Source organism: Carettochelys insculpta, chromosome 4 (genome assembly GCF_033958435.1).
Source record: "Carettochelys insculpta isolate YL-2023 chromosome 4, ASM3395843v1, whole genome shotgun sequence".
Classification (NCBI taxonomy): domain Eukaryota; kingdom Metazoa; phylum Chordata; order Testudines; family Carettochelyidae; genus Carettochelys; species Carettochelys insculpta.
Window position 1 is genome coordinate 67515901 of NC_134140.1, and position 16437 is coordinate 67532337.

A 16437-nucleotide genomic window follows, 5' to 3' on the forward strand; every position below is an offset into this window, starting at 1 on the left:
GTAATAGGCTCAAAAAACCTCAATCTAGTTAGATAAAAAAGGTTGTGGGTTGATTTTATTATAGCCCATCAGTAACCAGATGGGGAATAATTATTTAATAATAGACTCTTCAATTTAGCAGATCCAATGGCTAGGAGTTGAAGTTAGTCAAATTCAGACTGGAAATAAGATATATATTTAACAGTGAAAATAATTAATGACTGGAACAGTGTAGGAAGGGTCTTGATGGAGTCTCTATCTCTGGCAGTTTGTAAATTAAGTTTCAATGTTTTACTAAAAAAAAAAAAGACTCTATAGTCCTTTTGGAGGGAGAGTGAAGTTCTGTGATCAGTGTCACACAGGATTTCACAATGGTCCTTTCTGGCCTTGGAATCCATGAATTTACTCCCTTCAAAGCCCAGTAGTATAACAGCTTATGTGATCCATGGTCCTTACCTATTCTGAACTGTCTGTTTCCTCTCTTCTTTTCCCCCCTAAATGGGCAAGATGTAATTGCCTCACCATTCATCCTTGAAAATAAGGCTGTTTAGACTTGTGACTCATGATTTCCCCAATTTAAGTTTATTTATGTCACTTTCCTAGGCTGGCAACCTCCTCTTTTTATTGAGCAAATCATGGGCCTAGTGGATCTCTGCTGTCTTTAGCAGTCCAGCTCATTATTTTATTTTAGTGGTAGTATCACTTGGGCTTTCTGGGCAAATTGTATCCAATATTGTATTATGCAAATTAGATAAAGATGCCCAGGGCTAAAAAGCAGACAGTCTGGACCTTTGTCTGTGATTCTTTCAAGTTGGGTTGGCATGGGCTCAAATATTTAAAAAGTTCAGGGCGCAGTCTGAGGTGACTGAGAACAGAACTTTGCATAAATGTCTCTTAGATACTAGCCTCACTTACCTAATAGTGAATAATTACATCTCCCTTTACACCTCTTCCATGCCACCCATAATGCCAGCCTCAAGACATGGTCCATCTCTGCTCATTTAACATTACTCCATTACTATGCCCTTTTTCTATGTCACTCGCAACCCATGGAATGTCCTTGGTTCAGTACTCAAGGCCATTAACCTCTCCTCATTCATGCCCCCCTCCCCACCAAGAGCTAATTATACCAGGATGCCTAAAACTAATAAATCATTAAGTGCATTTATTTATATGCATAATTGAAAAAAAATCTGGTTCACCATGCTCTGCACATACGATCATCCCATAAATCTTATTGCTTTAGCCTGTCCTTTCTTCATTACCAGCATTCCTATTGTCCTCTTTCCATCATTGTTTGAAGTTAGATTGTAAACTCTTTGAGGCAAAAACTGTTTTTTTTTATTTGCAACAAGGAATTGCCAACTATACAATTAGGTACTGCAAAATAATAAATATAGCTAGACAAATGTTGCCAAAGATATCTGACATGCCTAACCACTATGGTAGGAACCTCTTTTTGAAGTACCATCCATGGAAGGAGATACTTTCTCTTTTAAAATCACACTGTGAGCCAATCAGGGTGCAGCATGCTGCCACATAGTATTTGGACGTTCCACTTCATTGGTTGATAGTATTGGCACTATTGATGCTCAACAAGCTTACTGCATGAAAGTAGTGCCAAAATTTGTCCTCTGAACTCTGAACTTTGGGAAGCACATGAAATGTTTTTCAGTTCATCCCGAGCTAAAAGTTACTGTTCAGTTTAACATTTTAAATGATAATTATTTTCCTGCTTAAACCATTTTCTTGGGTATTGTGCACACAGATCACTCACAGAGGTAATACTATAAGGTTACAAATACTCCTCTATGACAGTTACACGGAAGACAAAGATGGTTAACAATAATGCCATCAAATACAAATGTATCAAACTCTGATTCAGAACCAGAGTACAACTTGTAATCAGAAAATACTGCTACACTTAGAACCACTAAGATAGCCATAATACTTACTCAGCTTTTTTCCAGGTGAGGACTTTTATTTGGGAGGAAGAAGGCTGATGAACCTTTGACTGCTCTGTGCAGAGGTGCCAGGTATTCTCCCTGTTAAACTTGCAGCACCACCAGCAGCCACTATGTTACATATTATTGCAACTCTGTATTAAAACTCCTCACTGGCCTGTGTTGTGAGATTATTGATGGACGCTCATTCTGTGTTTCAGAGAAGATTAACTCTGAAAAATGATGTACAAAAACAATTGTGGGGATCTTGTGCTCTTTGAACCAACAGATACAGCACATGTTTGTGGGCCAGTTAGGCAACTCATGTTTCCTGTTCCAGCCACCCTCTACTTTGTGATCAGTTCATGAGCTGTATATATGTGGTACACAGTGTCCCTGGGCTGCAGCTTAGGAGCAATTCAGGTGCTGCCTATCTTATTAGCACAGTGCCCACAGCCGGCAGCATGTGTTTCAAACAGGGGTATACATCTGCATATGCCTTGTTGACCAGAACAAAATTTATTCCAAGCAGGGATGGAAAAAAAAAATGAAGGGAACATTGCTAGTACCCATTGCAAAAGTCCCTTGTCAGTTTTTCAGCTTGAGGACTTTGGCGTGGTTTTTCAGTCATCTTAACTGATATCAAAATATATTTTTTCCTTCTAATTTTATTGGCGATTTTGTATGTTAATTCAAAGGTATAGCATGGTAGCAGCTGTGCAAAGCTCATGGTACTACCCCACTAGAATGCTTCAACCTAATCTGACTGGGTAAGATGAATGGGTAATGACGTCTCCATCTTATTCTTTCTTCTGCTTCCGCTGAGACTGTCAGTGAGAATGCAAACTGGCATCAATTGTGATGGGGATACCTGTCCTTTGTGAAAAGGACTGGGACCGTGACATTCATTTCACTAAGCTAGTTTGAACCTTTCGCTACTGGTTTTCTATGGCCCCAGAATTTCACTTAGTGGGTCAATGAAACATAAGCCCCTACTGGGTTAAAAATGCATGTCTGTTTTCATTTAAACTGAGAGATCTTTATCATGATGAACAGTTCTGAGGCCTAACTATTTATTTCAGTATTTAAGGAGCATTTTGTCTATGAGCTGATCTTACTCAGACCTAGAAATATACACTATGTTATGCTACAAAACAGCCTTACTCATTGTATCAGAGTGGGATTGCTGAAAGCACTGTCTTAAAACAACCTGACCTTTCTGAAATCAGATCACTACTAATAAAAAGTGACATCTTGTCACAACATCAGGACTTTTGCAGCAAGATTATTTCTCTGACATGTCAATCACTCTGACAGACTAAAGAGCTGCTGATGCCTCCTAGAAGCATTTGAAAATCAGTGTGTTTAGAAATAGGTCTGCTGACATGATGCTACTTTGCCTCTCACCCTACCCGTGTTATGACTTGGGATAATTTTCATGAAAACAAAGCCTTGCTTTCTTACCAATTTTTTTTTTGCTGGACCCGTTGCTTATTCTACTTTCTCAAGTTAAGGTTCTGTCCTTTTGTTACAGTAAAATTTCTGCAGCAATTACCTTCGATGTCATTAATAGAGCTAATAACGTTAAAGTGAAGAATGAGCAACAGGAGCTGATGAAATCTTATATAAATTTTATTTTCACAACTATGTAAATAGACTCGCCTCTTCTCCCCCAAAACTGCATGTTTTTAGAAACAGAAAAAAAAATGGGGGGTCAGGTCACTAGTTGATGTAAAGTGGCAAAACTTCATCAAAATTCATTATACGTAAGACTAAATCTAAATAGTGCTTCAAAGAGTTTTGTATAAGAAATGCAACATTTGATATGATTTTTTAAAAAAAAACAATTAACATTCCTCCCTGGCTTCAGCATGTTCCTCCCCACTCCATCAAAAACCAGAGGGGTGGGAATGAGTGACAGGTTGTGATTGAGAAGAAAGCTCTGTTAACTCTGCATCTGTTGAGAATTCTCCCATGCCAAAGGAATCTTCAGAGGGGAGAACAAAACCAGTTTGTGGAATTTTTGTGCTAGCTCTGAGTTATGCAAAGGAGGTTAGAGAGAGGCTGAGAATCTGGCTTTCAGCTGCATGTTGTGTGGCTATGTGGTAGAATTTTTATCCCGTAGGAACAAGTGCCTGAAATCTGACCATTGATGTAAACACTTTTTTTTCCCTTGTGGAAGATCTGTTCAAGACATACCATGCACGATGGGCTCTGTGACAATTTATATGAGATCGCACTGACCCGCTTCTTAAAGAAACTGGATATGTCATCTGGAGCACCGTTATGCTTTGTTAAAAGCTTTTAATCTCATGGATGTAGTTTTGTTCATTCATAAACAATGCATTTTAACAAAACGGCCAGATTTCACAAATATTGTCTAACTGCAAATAATGGAAAGCGTCAGTTTAGAGCCAGATCTATACTGAGCATCTGGAGAAGGCCTTTACCAAAACAGCAGCCTAGTGCCCACTAAGGCTATGTCTAGACTGCAGTCTTCTGTCGACAAAACTTGTTGACAGAGCGGGTGGCCAGATTGCAGCTCTGTCGGCAAGAGATCAGCCAGTCTGTCGATATCCCTGTACACCTCATTCTATGAGGAAGAAGGGATGTCTTGACAGAGGAGGGGCTTCTGACATTTGGTCCCACATGGACGGGCCCAGTCTCTCCCAACAGAACTATCGGCATAAGATACACAAATGCATTGTTCTGACAGTACTCGCCAATCTAGACACAGCTGAAATGTTTTAAACATCAGACCATTAGCATACATTCATATGCCAAATGATATAAGCTGTGCAATGTGTTGCTTAGGCAGGTGTGAGGAACATTTAGAGCAATTATCCTTTCACCTCATACATGTACTACTGATACCGTGGCATTGAGGGCTTTCAGCAAGTCCAGCTAGATACCCTGGGGGTTTTATTTTCACCTTCACCCTCCAGACTTCAATTTTTCTTATATTTTCAAATCCTCTTTCCTCATGCTTAAGATACAAATAAATTGTGCTGAGAGGGCGACAGTCTGTAATGGCTTGTCTGGTGCTAACTATCAGTAGCTATATTACATGTAGGGCTTGTCTACGCTACCTTCCTACTTTGAAAGGAGGATGGTAAGTAGGGTGTTGGGAGTTTATTAATGAAGTGCTGCAGTGCGTAGGCAGCACTTCATTAAGCAAATCCCGCCCCCCCCGCCCCCGGCAACTTCAACGTGTTAAACTTTGAAGTTCCGGCTTGCATGTAGCCTCAGCTCAACCGCCAGTACTTTGAGGTGCCAAAATTTTGAGCAGTAAATGGACTTCAAAGTTGCCCAGGCACTTTGCAGTAGCGGTGGGTGAGCCGTGGCTAGACGTGAGCTGGCACTTTGAAGTTTAACACTTCGAAGTTGCTGCAGGGGGGAATTTGCTTAATGAAGTGCTGCCTATGCACTGCAGCACTTCGTTAATAAACTCCCAACACCCTACTTACCATCCTCCCTTCGAAGTAGGGAGGTAGTGTAGACACAGCCATCTGTATCAGAGATGGTTCAATTTAGAACTCAGAGTACCATTAAACTCTTCTGAACTCTGTGTGAGAGACTCTAAAGTTGGACACTTCTCTTCCATGCTGCAGTACAGTGAGTCTTCAAATTAAGTCTGAACAGTAACATATTTAAAGACATAGTAGGAGTAATTTAACTGTACAGATAGATTGCTCCTTGAACATTTGAAATAGATTTTTACTCACTTTGCTGCAATTCTTCAATACACAGTTGTATTTCATACAATTGATTTTCCAGGACATGCATCCTTGAAGGCTCCAGAGCTGATTTGTTCCTTCTAAAATGTCCCTCTGACCTACTGTTTGGAAGCCATAGCAACAACAGCACACAAGTATAGATAACAGTCATCATCCGCATACAACCATTGCTCTTCCCAGCTACAGCTGAGAGAGCAATAAACAAAACAAAACCACCTTCAGCTGTCAGGCTGGACAGTTTAAATAGGAACATTTTGATTAGCTGGACACATTTCTAGCAACGTAAGAAAATAAGTTTTCAGCTTAATTTCACACACATTGTTGAAAGTGACAAGTGCTATTACAGTCCTCTCTGTAGTCTTTATTATCTGAATTCATGGTGCTTTCATCTGTTGGTTCAGGTTTCAAGTAAAAATCAGGCCATTTAAATGTGCTCTTAATTTTAGAAACTTTAATACTCTCTGTAGCGGTAATCATTGATTTCCGCTGAGGAAGAACAGACTGCTCCACTCTAATTGTTAAGCCTACAAATCTCTCCTTGACCATGCCAGATATATGTAAGAGCTCATGGACATACACCATAACAATCAAGAGTGCAAAAAAAATCTGTGGTGGCTTGGATAGGGGTTTTTATGCTATTAAAATGTCAAAATACTGAACGTTTTTATTTTTATACTTGCTTTCATTTCCTAATTCCTTAAGACCCAGAAATTTATAGTCCCTTTAGCTGGAAATACTGGCACATTTACTTACGCACAATGGATCTCATCAATGGCTCACGTAGCTAGTTTTACATGAACCTCTACCTTGCAGAAACAAAAATGCCACCTCTCCCGGAAATACCTCTAATTCTTGCAGGATACTGTAATTTGTATTGCAGGGACTCAAACCATTTGAGTTTATGCCAGCGTACCGATGTTTATTGGGCGCTAAGTTTCTCCTGATTTACAGTAAACAACTAGCCTGTCACTCATGATGTGACTTATGTTTCTGAATATTTTGATTTAAAACAATTTTACTTTTAATAAAAACACTGGAAAAGTAAACATGGGATTTCTCTTGGAAATCTTTCTGCAAACCTTGCATTGTGCTGCTATTTGTGATATACCTGCTGTCGACTGAAAGATTTGGTAGCCTTGTTCTTAACCTAGATCACAGCTAGCTTAGAATCTCAGCTGATGAGTGTTAGCTCGGTTGTACCATATGTGGAAATCTCATTGATTTAATTGCTTTGATGAACTTATTCTTTGTCAAACGCTAAGGAGAAATGGGACTTTTGAAACCTTTCTATTTCCTGCTTCATTGCAATGTAATTCTGAATCCTTATGTTTCTACTATTCCTATTTTGTTAATGAAAGTAATGTGATGGGGGATGTATTTAAAATCATCATCATCATCATCATCAATCTGAGGGTTAATCCCGCTTAACCCAACCTTTAAGAGAATGGCACCAAATCATATAGTTTGTCTGGAGTGCTGGGAGACTGTTAACATTCCACCATTGTTGTTAGTTCACAACCTGTGATTTCTGCAGGTTCCCATAGCAGTCATGTACACCATATACCCACCCCAACTAATAGCATCCATTCAGAACTACTCACTACAGCAGGAATTGACCTGAGAAGCTCTAGAATTTTGTTCCAATTTATTAACTCGGAATTTTTTGAAAAGTTTAAATAAAGTTTCCCCTTGGCCAGCAAGGGAATTGTCAGCCTGAAGTCCTCAGAATCTGGTGAGACTCGCAGCCAAGTTCTTCAGATACTGTACATCTGCAATGATAGCCCGTTGGCCTTTGCCGTGGCATTTGCTTAATCCTCAGAAAAGAATTCCTGGATCTAGGAAATGTAATTCCTGACTCCTTCGACCCAGAGGCTGGCCAAAATGTAGTTTGCAATCTCTATAATCTGTTTTTTCCCCCCCTAGGAACTGGCCTTGCTGTTAAATTTTTCTAAAACAGTCATATTAATATGTTCAAAAATCCACTGCTGAGTTTCAGATAAAGGATCACATCTGTTCATGAAAATCTTCTTCTCAGCTGGGTTGCAATCTATGCAGCTGTTGCTTACCGGATGGAACAAAGTTTTGTCCTATAAGAATGAGGGGAAAAAGAAAAAAGAATTTAGAATTTAGTAGTAAATGCCATGTGATTAAAAGCGTTCACATTTTCTGGAATTTGAATTAACACAACCCTAGCTGAGATGATTTTGTTTTCTATTGGCATTCTCTGAGTAATAACCTGACATGAAAAGGCTGTTATTGGGAAGATACAATTAGGTGAGTGATTTCTTAGGACCAAAAGCATTTGTCTTGTACCTCAAACAACAAAGCTTAGAGAGAAATGGCAACAAGTAATGCTCTAGATTCCTATCTTCCCATCTTCATTAGACTCTAAGAAAAGTCTTGTGTGCTTTCTGTGTACATCTGACATAGACTCCATGTGCCATTGGTTGGACAAGTGACTTAAACACTCTGCCTCACTGTCTCCACTTCCAAAGAAGATGTTCATATTTGCTTCCCTACCTTATGGATGTTTCGTGAGTATTAAGAATATTTAAGTTGGATAGCTGAAGTTTGGTAGAATCAGGGCTGCACTCCACTGTAAATAACACAAGCTCTATTTCTTACCATTTGATTTTACATAGGTGCAAATTCCAGCTGTATTGCTTGTTAGAGCACACTGAAGACTAATACTGAATTTGAATCTTACGTAAAAAATGTCTACTGGGTTCTAATATTTGAAGGTTGCAAAGCTCTACTATATTTGGATTTTGTGCGATGTGTCAGTCAGTGATTAGCAAACTGGAAAGTTTCCAATGGAATCTGTCAGGGATGGTGCTTGGTCCTGCCAAAAGGGCAAGGCACTGGACTCAAAGACCTCTTGAGGTCCTTTCCAGTGCTATGAGATACAATGACTGGCTGTGCAATACACTTATTCTAACTCAGGGGTGGCCAACCAGCAAATAAGAGTCACAATAGTTGTGGATAGAGTGCAGAGAGCCACATTTTATTTTATATATAGACAGGTCTGTATATATCTAGATAGATAGATAAAAATAAATATATAACATGTAGCTCAGTGCCCTCCCTCTCCCCCCAGAGCCAGGCATTCCAGCCTTCCTGCCTCTGAACACCAACTCTAACTTAGTGTCTGGGAGTCACTGGAGCCACTGCCACCAAGCGTTTCTTCCTCCAGTCACTGGGGCACCTGCTCAGATCAGCGGTGAGCAGTCTGGGTGCGCAGCTCTGAGCAGGAGCCACATTTGATTGATCAAAGAACTGCATGAGGCTTGAAAGCCACAGGCTGCCACTCCTGCTGTAGCTGTTGCAGTAACAGTTCTGATAATCTTTGGTAAACATATGCAGATTTCCCCCTTGGTGGAAGGCATGACCCTGGCAACACTGATGACTAATTCAGAATATGAACAATTGCACACCCACAGAGTAGGCAGCAAGCAAGCCAATAAGATGCAGACAAGGAAAGGTTCTTGTAATTTAGTCCGACCAATTTCTATTTTCAGTACCTGTGAACAGAAAGCATTCAAAACTGCAGGACCCAGTTCTACCCTTCTGGCCTTGAATGCTACTTCTCACCACCCAAAGCTGGCAGCCGACTACACCTTTCTTTAGATATATTTAAACTAAAACTATTTTTCGAGACACTGTCAGTGCAGACATGCCTAAGCTGGCCCGATCGGCTTTATGTGGATCACTTATGTGTAGGTTTGCTTCCCTTATCTCTGCCTGCCCATTCCATTTGTGTGAGCAGGCAGAATATTTCAATTTGCAAGAATCCTGGACTCTCAGGGCTAGGCTGTGCTATTAAAGCAGTGCCTGAAGGAAGGGAGAATGCCAAGCAATGCTGCCCAATGAAAGCAAGAGACACCCTTGTACAGCATGCCTGTCTTTTTATAGCTGGCCAGCTCTAGTGGTTATGGCTAAGGGGGTGTAGGAAGTATACTTCCTAGCCCCTTTTTAAGGTAAGGCTTCACAAACCCTGGGTGGAAGGATTTAGTGGGGGTTGATCTTGCTTTGAGCAGGGGTTGGATTAGAAGACCTCCTGAGGTCTCTTTCAAGCCTAATCTACGAGTCTGTGGCAGCTATTTCTAATGCTATGCAAATCCCTGTGCTCATGAGCGTGGCGTGACTGTGACGGCCACTGCTCTGATGTCTAGGGACAGCAAGACTCCTTATGTTCTCCTTATCTTTTTGCCCCAGGGACAATCAAAATCTGGTCATCTGTGCTTTGAGACATCAGGCTCCTTGGAAACTGGCATACCCTGATTATGCACAAGCAGAAAGCAATCTGTTCCAGCAGGAGAAATGTGTTGTTCGAGAGCACTCCTGCCTTCCCAGACAAAGCCAACGTACTTCTCGGTTAGCATCTGTAGGCTTACCTGGCCGTGTAAATTTTTGGATTCCTTATTCTGCCTTCCTTTTACAAGTTTTTTAGTTGGGAAGCAGATAGTAGTTTTTTTTAAATAATTTTTTGATTACTCTGGGAAAACTCCTTGGTTTCTTAACTAACGAATGTTATTGTCATCTCTACTTTTCTCTGGCCTCAGGATTACTTATTACTGGATCATGGATTTCAATGGACACAGACCCAGAACCATATGGCGTCACAATAGTTTATACTGTAAAGTATAATTTTCCACTTGCAGCCAGAAGGCATAGGTATAGCTCCTCCTTCCCAGCCAGTATAAAAAGCCACCAGAAATCCTCCTGTAGATTTCAGTCTTGTCAGGGAAGCATAATGAGACTTTTTTTTTTTTCTCTGCATGTGGGCAACTTTGAATATTATGTTAGAAAGAAAACCTTTTCCATAAAGTAAGGGACTGCTCAAGTAATTGGTAATGAGACAATGTACCTTTCACTTCTTTAGTACAGCCAAGGTCAGCAGTGACTGAAAGCTATTATCCTTGGATGGCTGCAGGAGTTTAACAGGAGGTTGTAGTCTCAGAACAATTTCTCCCAGACAGGTTTCCACATGATAAAAAACACGGTAAGAAAGAAAGACCCATTAACAGGCTCAGAGAAGGGCCCAATGTGCCAGCTGAGTGCATTCCTCTGGCAGTTTTTCCCTGCACCTCTGTCAGGGACAGTTGGAACAAAATGCTCTTTGTACCTGTTTTGTGGTCAGAAAACTTTAAATTCCGATGTTGTAAATCAGAGGTGAGAAAACCTTTGTTTTGGTTGGGGGCCATGAGAGCAGAAAAATTAGTCGGTGCGGCGGGGGGGAGTCACACAAGTGAGAAGAAATGAAACTGTACAGATGTGATTCCTAACTGGCTGAAACACAACCAAAGAAAGAAAATGCTCTCCCCATTCCTGTCGTACACCAGCACCAGAAGCTAGGGATCAAGGGGCGCTCATAGAGTTTGTGGGCCTCCTTAGGCTCTCGGGTGGAGCCAAAAATGAGGTGTTCAGGATGGGTGGAGGCTACCAAGAAGCAGGCCTGGAATGTGGGTGCTGGGCAGTAAGGAGGATGGAGAAGCAGGCTGGAGATGGGGGGACTCTGGGCGGGAGGAGGATGGGAGGGGTCTGTGTGGGAGGACGTGCAAGAATGGGATGGGTATGTGGGTTGGAGCGAGTGCAGGAGCAGGATGGGGGAGGTCTAGGTGGGTAGGGGGTGCACAAATGGTCTGCAGGTGCAGGGTATGGGCAATAGGGGGCATGTACATGGCACAGCTCGCTCGGGGCACAGGTCGCTCCATGTGCCCCACTGCTGCCAGACATTGGCCTCCACTGCTGTGATTTTCCACAGTTCTGGGCAGTTGGAGCAGTGGAGGAAAAGCCTCTTAGACACGGCTTCTTGGCACTGCCTTTCCCCCAGTGAGGAGGAGAAGGAGGGGGAGTGGTGTGTGATACAGCTTCCTGCCCCCCTGAGTCTGCAGGCTGAATTCCAGCCCTGGGTTGGCTGACTCCAGCCTGTGAGGCTTGGGGCTAGAGTGACCATCGGTCCTGTTTTGGGCAGGACAGCCCCATATTTCAGGCATGATCCTGGTGTCCCTATTTATTTTGCCAAAGTGGCTAATTGCCCTGTATTCCATTTTCCCGAGCACAGGTGGCTGCTGCCTGGTTCTGGCTCCCCACAGCCGGGAGAGCCAAGCGCTGGACCAGCGCTGTGGCGCGGCTGCAACCTGGTTCCCCACAGTGGCGGGAGCCGGGAGCCAGACCAGCACATTGTCCACCCTGCTTCCCCTGGCTCTGGGGGAGCTGGGAGCCACACCAGTGCAGTGGCACAGTTGCTGCCTGGCTTCCCCTGGCTGAGGAAAGCCGAGAGCTTTGCTGGCAGGGCAGCAGCTGAGTGCTGCAGCTGCCCTCTGCAGCCCCACAGGGCAGCCACCATCTGACTCTGATGTAGGGTGACCATCCGTCCGATTTTGACTGGGACGTGGTCATTCCCCCCTGTCCCACATTTGGCCAAGGGACCTATCGTCCCACTACTTGGGGTGCCATGGTCTCCACCCTGCAGTCGGCCAGATGCTGTGGGGAGGGGAGCTCTGAACCTTGAGAGCTGGATCCAGGCAAGCCACAGCTTGGGGGGCTCCCCACCCTGTATTGTAACTCAAGCACCTTTTCTAATCATTACACTAAGAATAAAATTACAGCATAATTACACTGGTCTTTCACAACTGACTTTGTTTTTTTAAAGTGTATGTTTGTCCCTACTTAGGTACTCATAGAAGCTCCACAAATGGTAATAAAGATGTTAGAGTGCATAAATTCATTCAGACTCAAACCATCTGGAGTGGTGGTAAAATAAAAAAATCTGAGAGCAGTCCCTTTACTAGGAATAATGGAAAATGGCTGGGATTGGGTATCATGGCAAAATTTGCTTGACCAGAGAGCATTTTATGTATTAGTCACAAAAACTAAAGTACTTCATGTGACACAAGAAAAATTAAAACATGAGAATTCCATGTAATCGCTGAGTTGGGGTGAGTAGGCCTGCAGTGGAACAGAGTCACAGACCTGGCTTTTGTTTGTGAAAAGGGGCTGCTTGTTGCCTGCTCATATACTATTATTGTTACAGAGGCTTCTGCATAATTAGTTAAAAATTAATAGACAGATCTATGGTGGGAACATTTGCCAGAATAGTGCTGTTGGTTAGAAACGTGCACTTTTAGACATTTCTGTAACATTATACGCTTCAGAATTACATTATATTATAACATTATATTCTTCAGAATGTTATTACAATAGGATTATGGCATAATTGTGATGCATTCTAAACCAGAAAAAACAAGAAGTCCTGTGGTACCTTATAGACTAACAGATATTTGGGAGCATAAGCTTTTGTGGGCAAAGACCCACTTTTGAACCACGTACGTCTTTACAAATATAACTGAAAAAGTTACGATTGGCTAATTATGATTATCCTATTTGTATGCATGTGTCATTTTTGTATATGAAGTTATGAATATTGACAAAGAATCTGTATTTTAAATGGGCTTACTCTGGAAAACACCCACAAGCCAACCTTACAGGTACAACAACGAAGAAACCAGACAGGGCTAATGGTCCATAGACAAAGACAGTGGATTGTGGAATATTTTGATCTTCCTATGGGTGTTTGTAAGCAGTGGCTGCTATAACACTGCAAGAATATGTGACCAAGCCTTAGCTGTAGCCTTTCTGTTGTTGGCTGATGGAGAGAGCCTGGAAGTAACTGCACCTGGGTGTGTCCCTATCTGTGTGTATATTGGTGGAAGTGTAAAATCAGGAGCATCTCTGCAGCTTGTCACAGCAGCACAGTGAGAGAGGGAGCCCAGGCTGGTGGGTCAGAGGACTCAGTGATAAGTCTGTGCCATGAGGCATTTATAAAAAGAGTTCAGCCAGATCCATGTTAGGAACATTTGCCAGACAGTAACCTTTGTGCTTTTTTGGGATACGGAGAAGAGACCTTTCCATGCTAGCAAAAGCCTAGGGCAGATGCAACTATACCAGCACACGAGCAGTTTTGCTGGTGTAGCTTATTGCTTGGGGGAACAAGTGTCAGCAGTTTTTGCTGGTATAATTTATATCTACATTAGGAGGAGTTTTGTTGGTATACTTATATTGGAAAAATGGTATCTAGTGTAGACCTGGCCTCTATCTGGTGTGAGGCAATACACAACTATTTAATACACAAGCAAGCACAGCACATGCATAATTATGGGAATTAAGAAGATAACCTTGTTGCAGTCTACGATAGTATCAGCACATTCCGGCAGCTAGGCCAGCTAAAAGCCTTCCCCTGCCTTCCCCCGGTGGCATAGCTGTCAGGCTGACAGCTGTGTGGCTAGGAGAAAGCAGAGAGACGGGGCTGCAGAGCAGCATGAAGTTGTGCGTAACTCACTTTAAAGTGAGTAACACACAACTTGAAGCTGTGTATGTCGAGGGTTTACTGTAGTTCAGTTTAGTTGACTACATCATCTCAAACTAAAAAGTGAGACCGAGATGTGTGCAATAAAATCCACGGGCTAGTCCTTAGGTCAGTTCCAGTAAATGTGGGCACACAGAGAAGGGTGGTTATGCGGAACTGATCAAAGGTTGTTTCAAAGAAAACAGCACAGATTACAACAGTGAAAGGGTTAATAAAAGTCAGTAATTTGTTAATAATCTTCTTTGAAATCCTGTTAGCGTGGCACTGTTTGCCCTCAACACAGTTTCCAGCATGACCACATGTTTTCAGTGATTTATAAAAACAGGTTGAAACAGCAGATCAGAGACACCTAAATTGCTTACTCTTGATTTATAAACTGCCTCTTCGTTTGTAGGCTTACAGCAATGCTTTTAACGATCGGGTTTTTGTTTTTTGCAGTTATCTGCCAATTGTACTCCTCATATTGAAAATATTAACATTTACTTCATGAACAGCATTTCTTGATGTCACATAGAATAAAAATATTCCCTGTGGTGCTTTTGTTAAAGTGATACTCATATCTTGAAGTGTCAAAATGGTAAGACATCTTTTAAAAAATAAGTAGCTCACTCTGTGTTGGATCAAATCTGTATTAATTAAACTTCGACCTAAGCAGCTGCAAAAGCACACAAGGTGAATAAATGCATACTGCATATTAAAAGAAACATGTTCACAGAGGTTCTGAACTAAATAGATATAAACCACAATAATCTTAAAAACCAGTGTCTTTTGGCTGGACAAACACATTATTCTCTAAATTCAGTATAGACTCAAGATAGTTTGAATATCTGAAAATGACCCAAGGTGACTCCAACCTTCCTATAGGTCCAATGCTGGTTACCCTTCATGCCATGACAGTCATACAGCGTGACAGGGCTACTGTGCGAAACGGCATCAAAACAGAATTTCCTGGTGTGAAGAGGTTCCCCGGGGCGGATGTCTTCTCTCCAACCGAAGGTAAAGAGCTATAAATACAACAAGGCAAGATGATCATATATGCTGTTGAAAGACATTTAAAAACCAAACCAGTGTGTATGCCCTTCCTTTGCATGTCATGTAAAAAGATTAATTAGAGTCAAGTTGAGTATACAGTTATCCATAATTCCATTGGTTAAATGAGTGTGCTAACAGCAGCATAGAACAAACACCAGTACGCAACAACTGCTAGTTCTTGGCAGAAAAGGAAACGTTCAGATGATGCTAATATTAATTATTCTCCCAGGTCTAAGAAGAGGGGGAGAGTTCTAGAGTTAGAAGAAATAAAGTGAATCCCACATCCAGGCAGAATTTCCTAGAGTTATTGACAACAAAGGTACAAAACAAGCAAGGTGTTTGAAGCTCACCCTAGCTTAGCCTCACCCACACACAGCATTTTTCTGACCTTCACTTAGAAATCATGGAGGTAGTATCTTAATCAGTTACATAGATTATTCCCCTGCCAAATGTTTGTCATGTTCAGCTTATAGTTTCTTTTATTTATATGGTGTAATCTGATTTCCTCTCTTGTGCCCCCTTACCCCAAGCCAGACATTAAATTCTATTCATCTCTCACCTCTACAACTTGTGACCTACAACTTGCTAATCATTTTAAAGCCCTTCTTCCTGCAGCTCTGTGAGAAATCCTGGATTTGGTTTACAATCAGTAATGGTATCCTTCTCAGTCGGACATCAGACCTTATGTTATTGTGCAGCACCACAAGTATTTTATTCATAAGCTACAGGAGACAGGCCCGACAGCATCAGATTTAACGATTTGGCACTTTACTTTCATGTGAGCTAGTATGTAATACAGGGCATGAGTTTTAAGTTTAATATATCGGTATTAGTACAGTACTGAAGATCTCCTTAGCAGAGTTAAGATGAAAGCTCTTGTGGTGCTAACTCTGTCCTTTAGCTCTTTGAATAGCTGTAGATTTCCATGTAGTCTACATAAATCTAGTCCACTGCAGTCAAGTAGGTCAGAATGTGGCCCTGAGAGTGGTACCTATATAAACCCCTTCACTGTTGTAATTGTCCTTGTAATTCTTTCTGAAAGCGATGCCCTCTTTAAAATGGAAGTGTTGCTAATTATGCTGTCTAAAATGAATAATTATTACCTCCCTTGGCCTGCAGGTAATTCCCCTGTATGTACAGCACCTATCAGAACAATGTTTGCTCCCTCCACACTGTATCTCGTTGTATGCTCATGTTCTCGCTGTTGTCTCTGTCGCTCCCTATTTATTTCTGCATTACAGGCTCTCTAGCACACATTTTTCTGTGTTTGGCCCTGTGCTTATAAATTTCCTCCCCTCCCCATCTCCCCAGAGTTCTGTTTTCCATTTATCTACAGTAAAGGACAGCAAACAGATTTAAGATGGTTTTTTTAACCAGT

The 16437-nt window shown here is 41.7% G+C and overlaps 1 protein-coding gene across 1 annotated transcript in view; it reads right to left on the reverse strand.

Moving 5' to 3' along the window:
* Positions 1-7578: 7578 nt before the first annotated feature.
* Positions 7579-16437, reverse strand: part of GALNTL6 (polypeptide N-acetylgalactosaminyltransferase like 6) — a 910287-nt gene continuing 901428 nt past the window's right edge. Inside the window, exons 11-12 of the mRNA XM_074991866.1 lie at positions 14882-15031; positions 7579-7746 (exon numbers count right to left, since the gene is read on the reverse strand). Of these exons, the coding sequence (XP_074847967.1) occupies positions 7579-7746; positions 14882-15031 (318 nt within the window). The remainder of the gene's footprint in view (positions 7747-14881; positions 15032-16437) is intronic.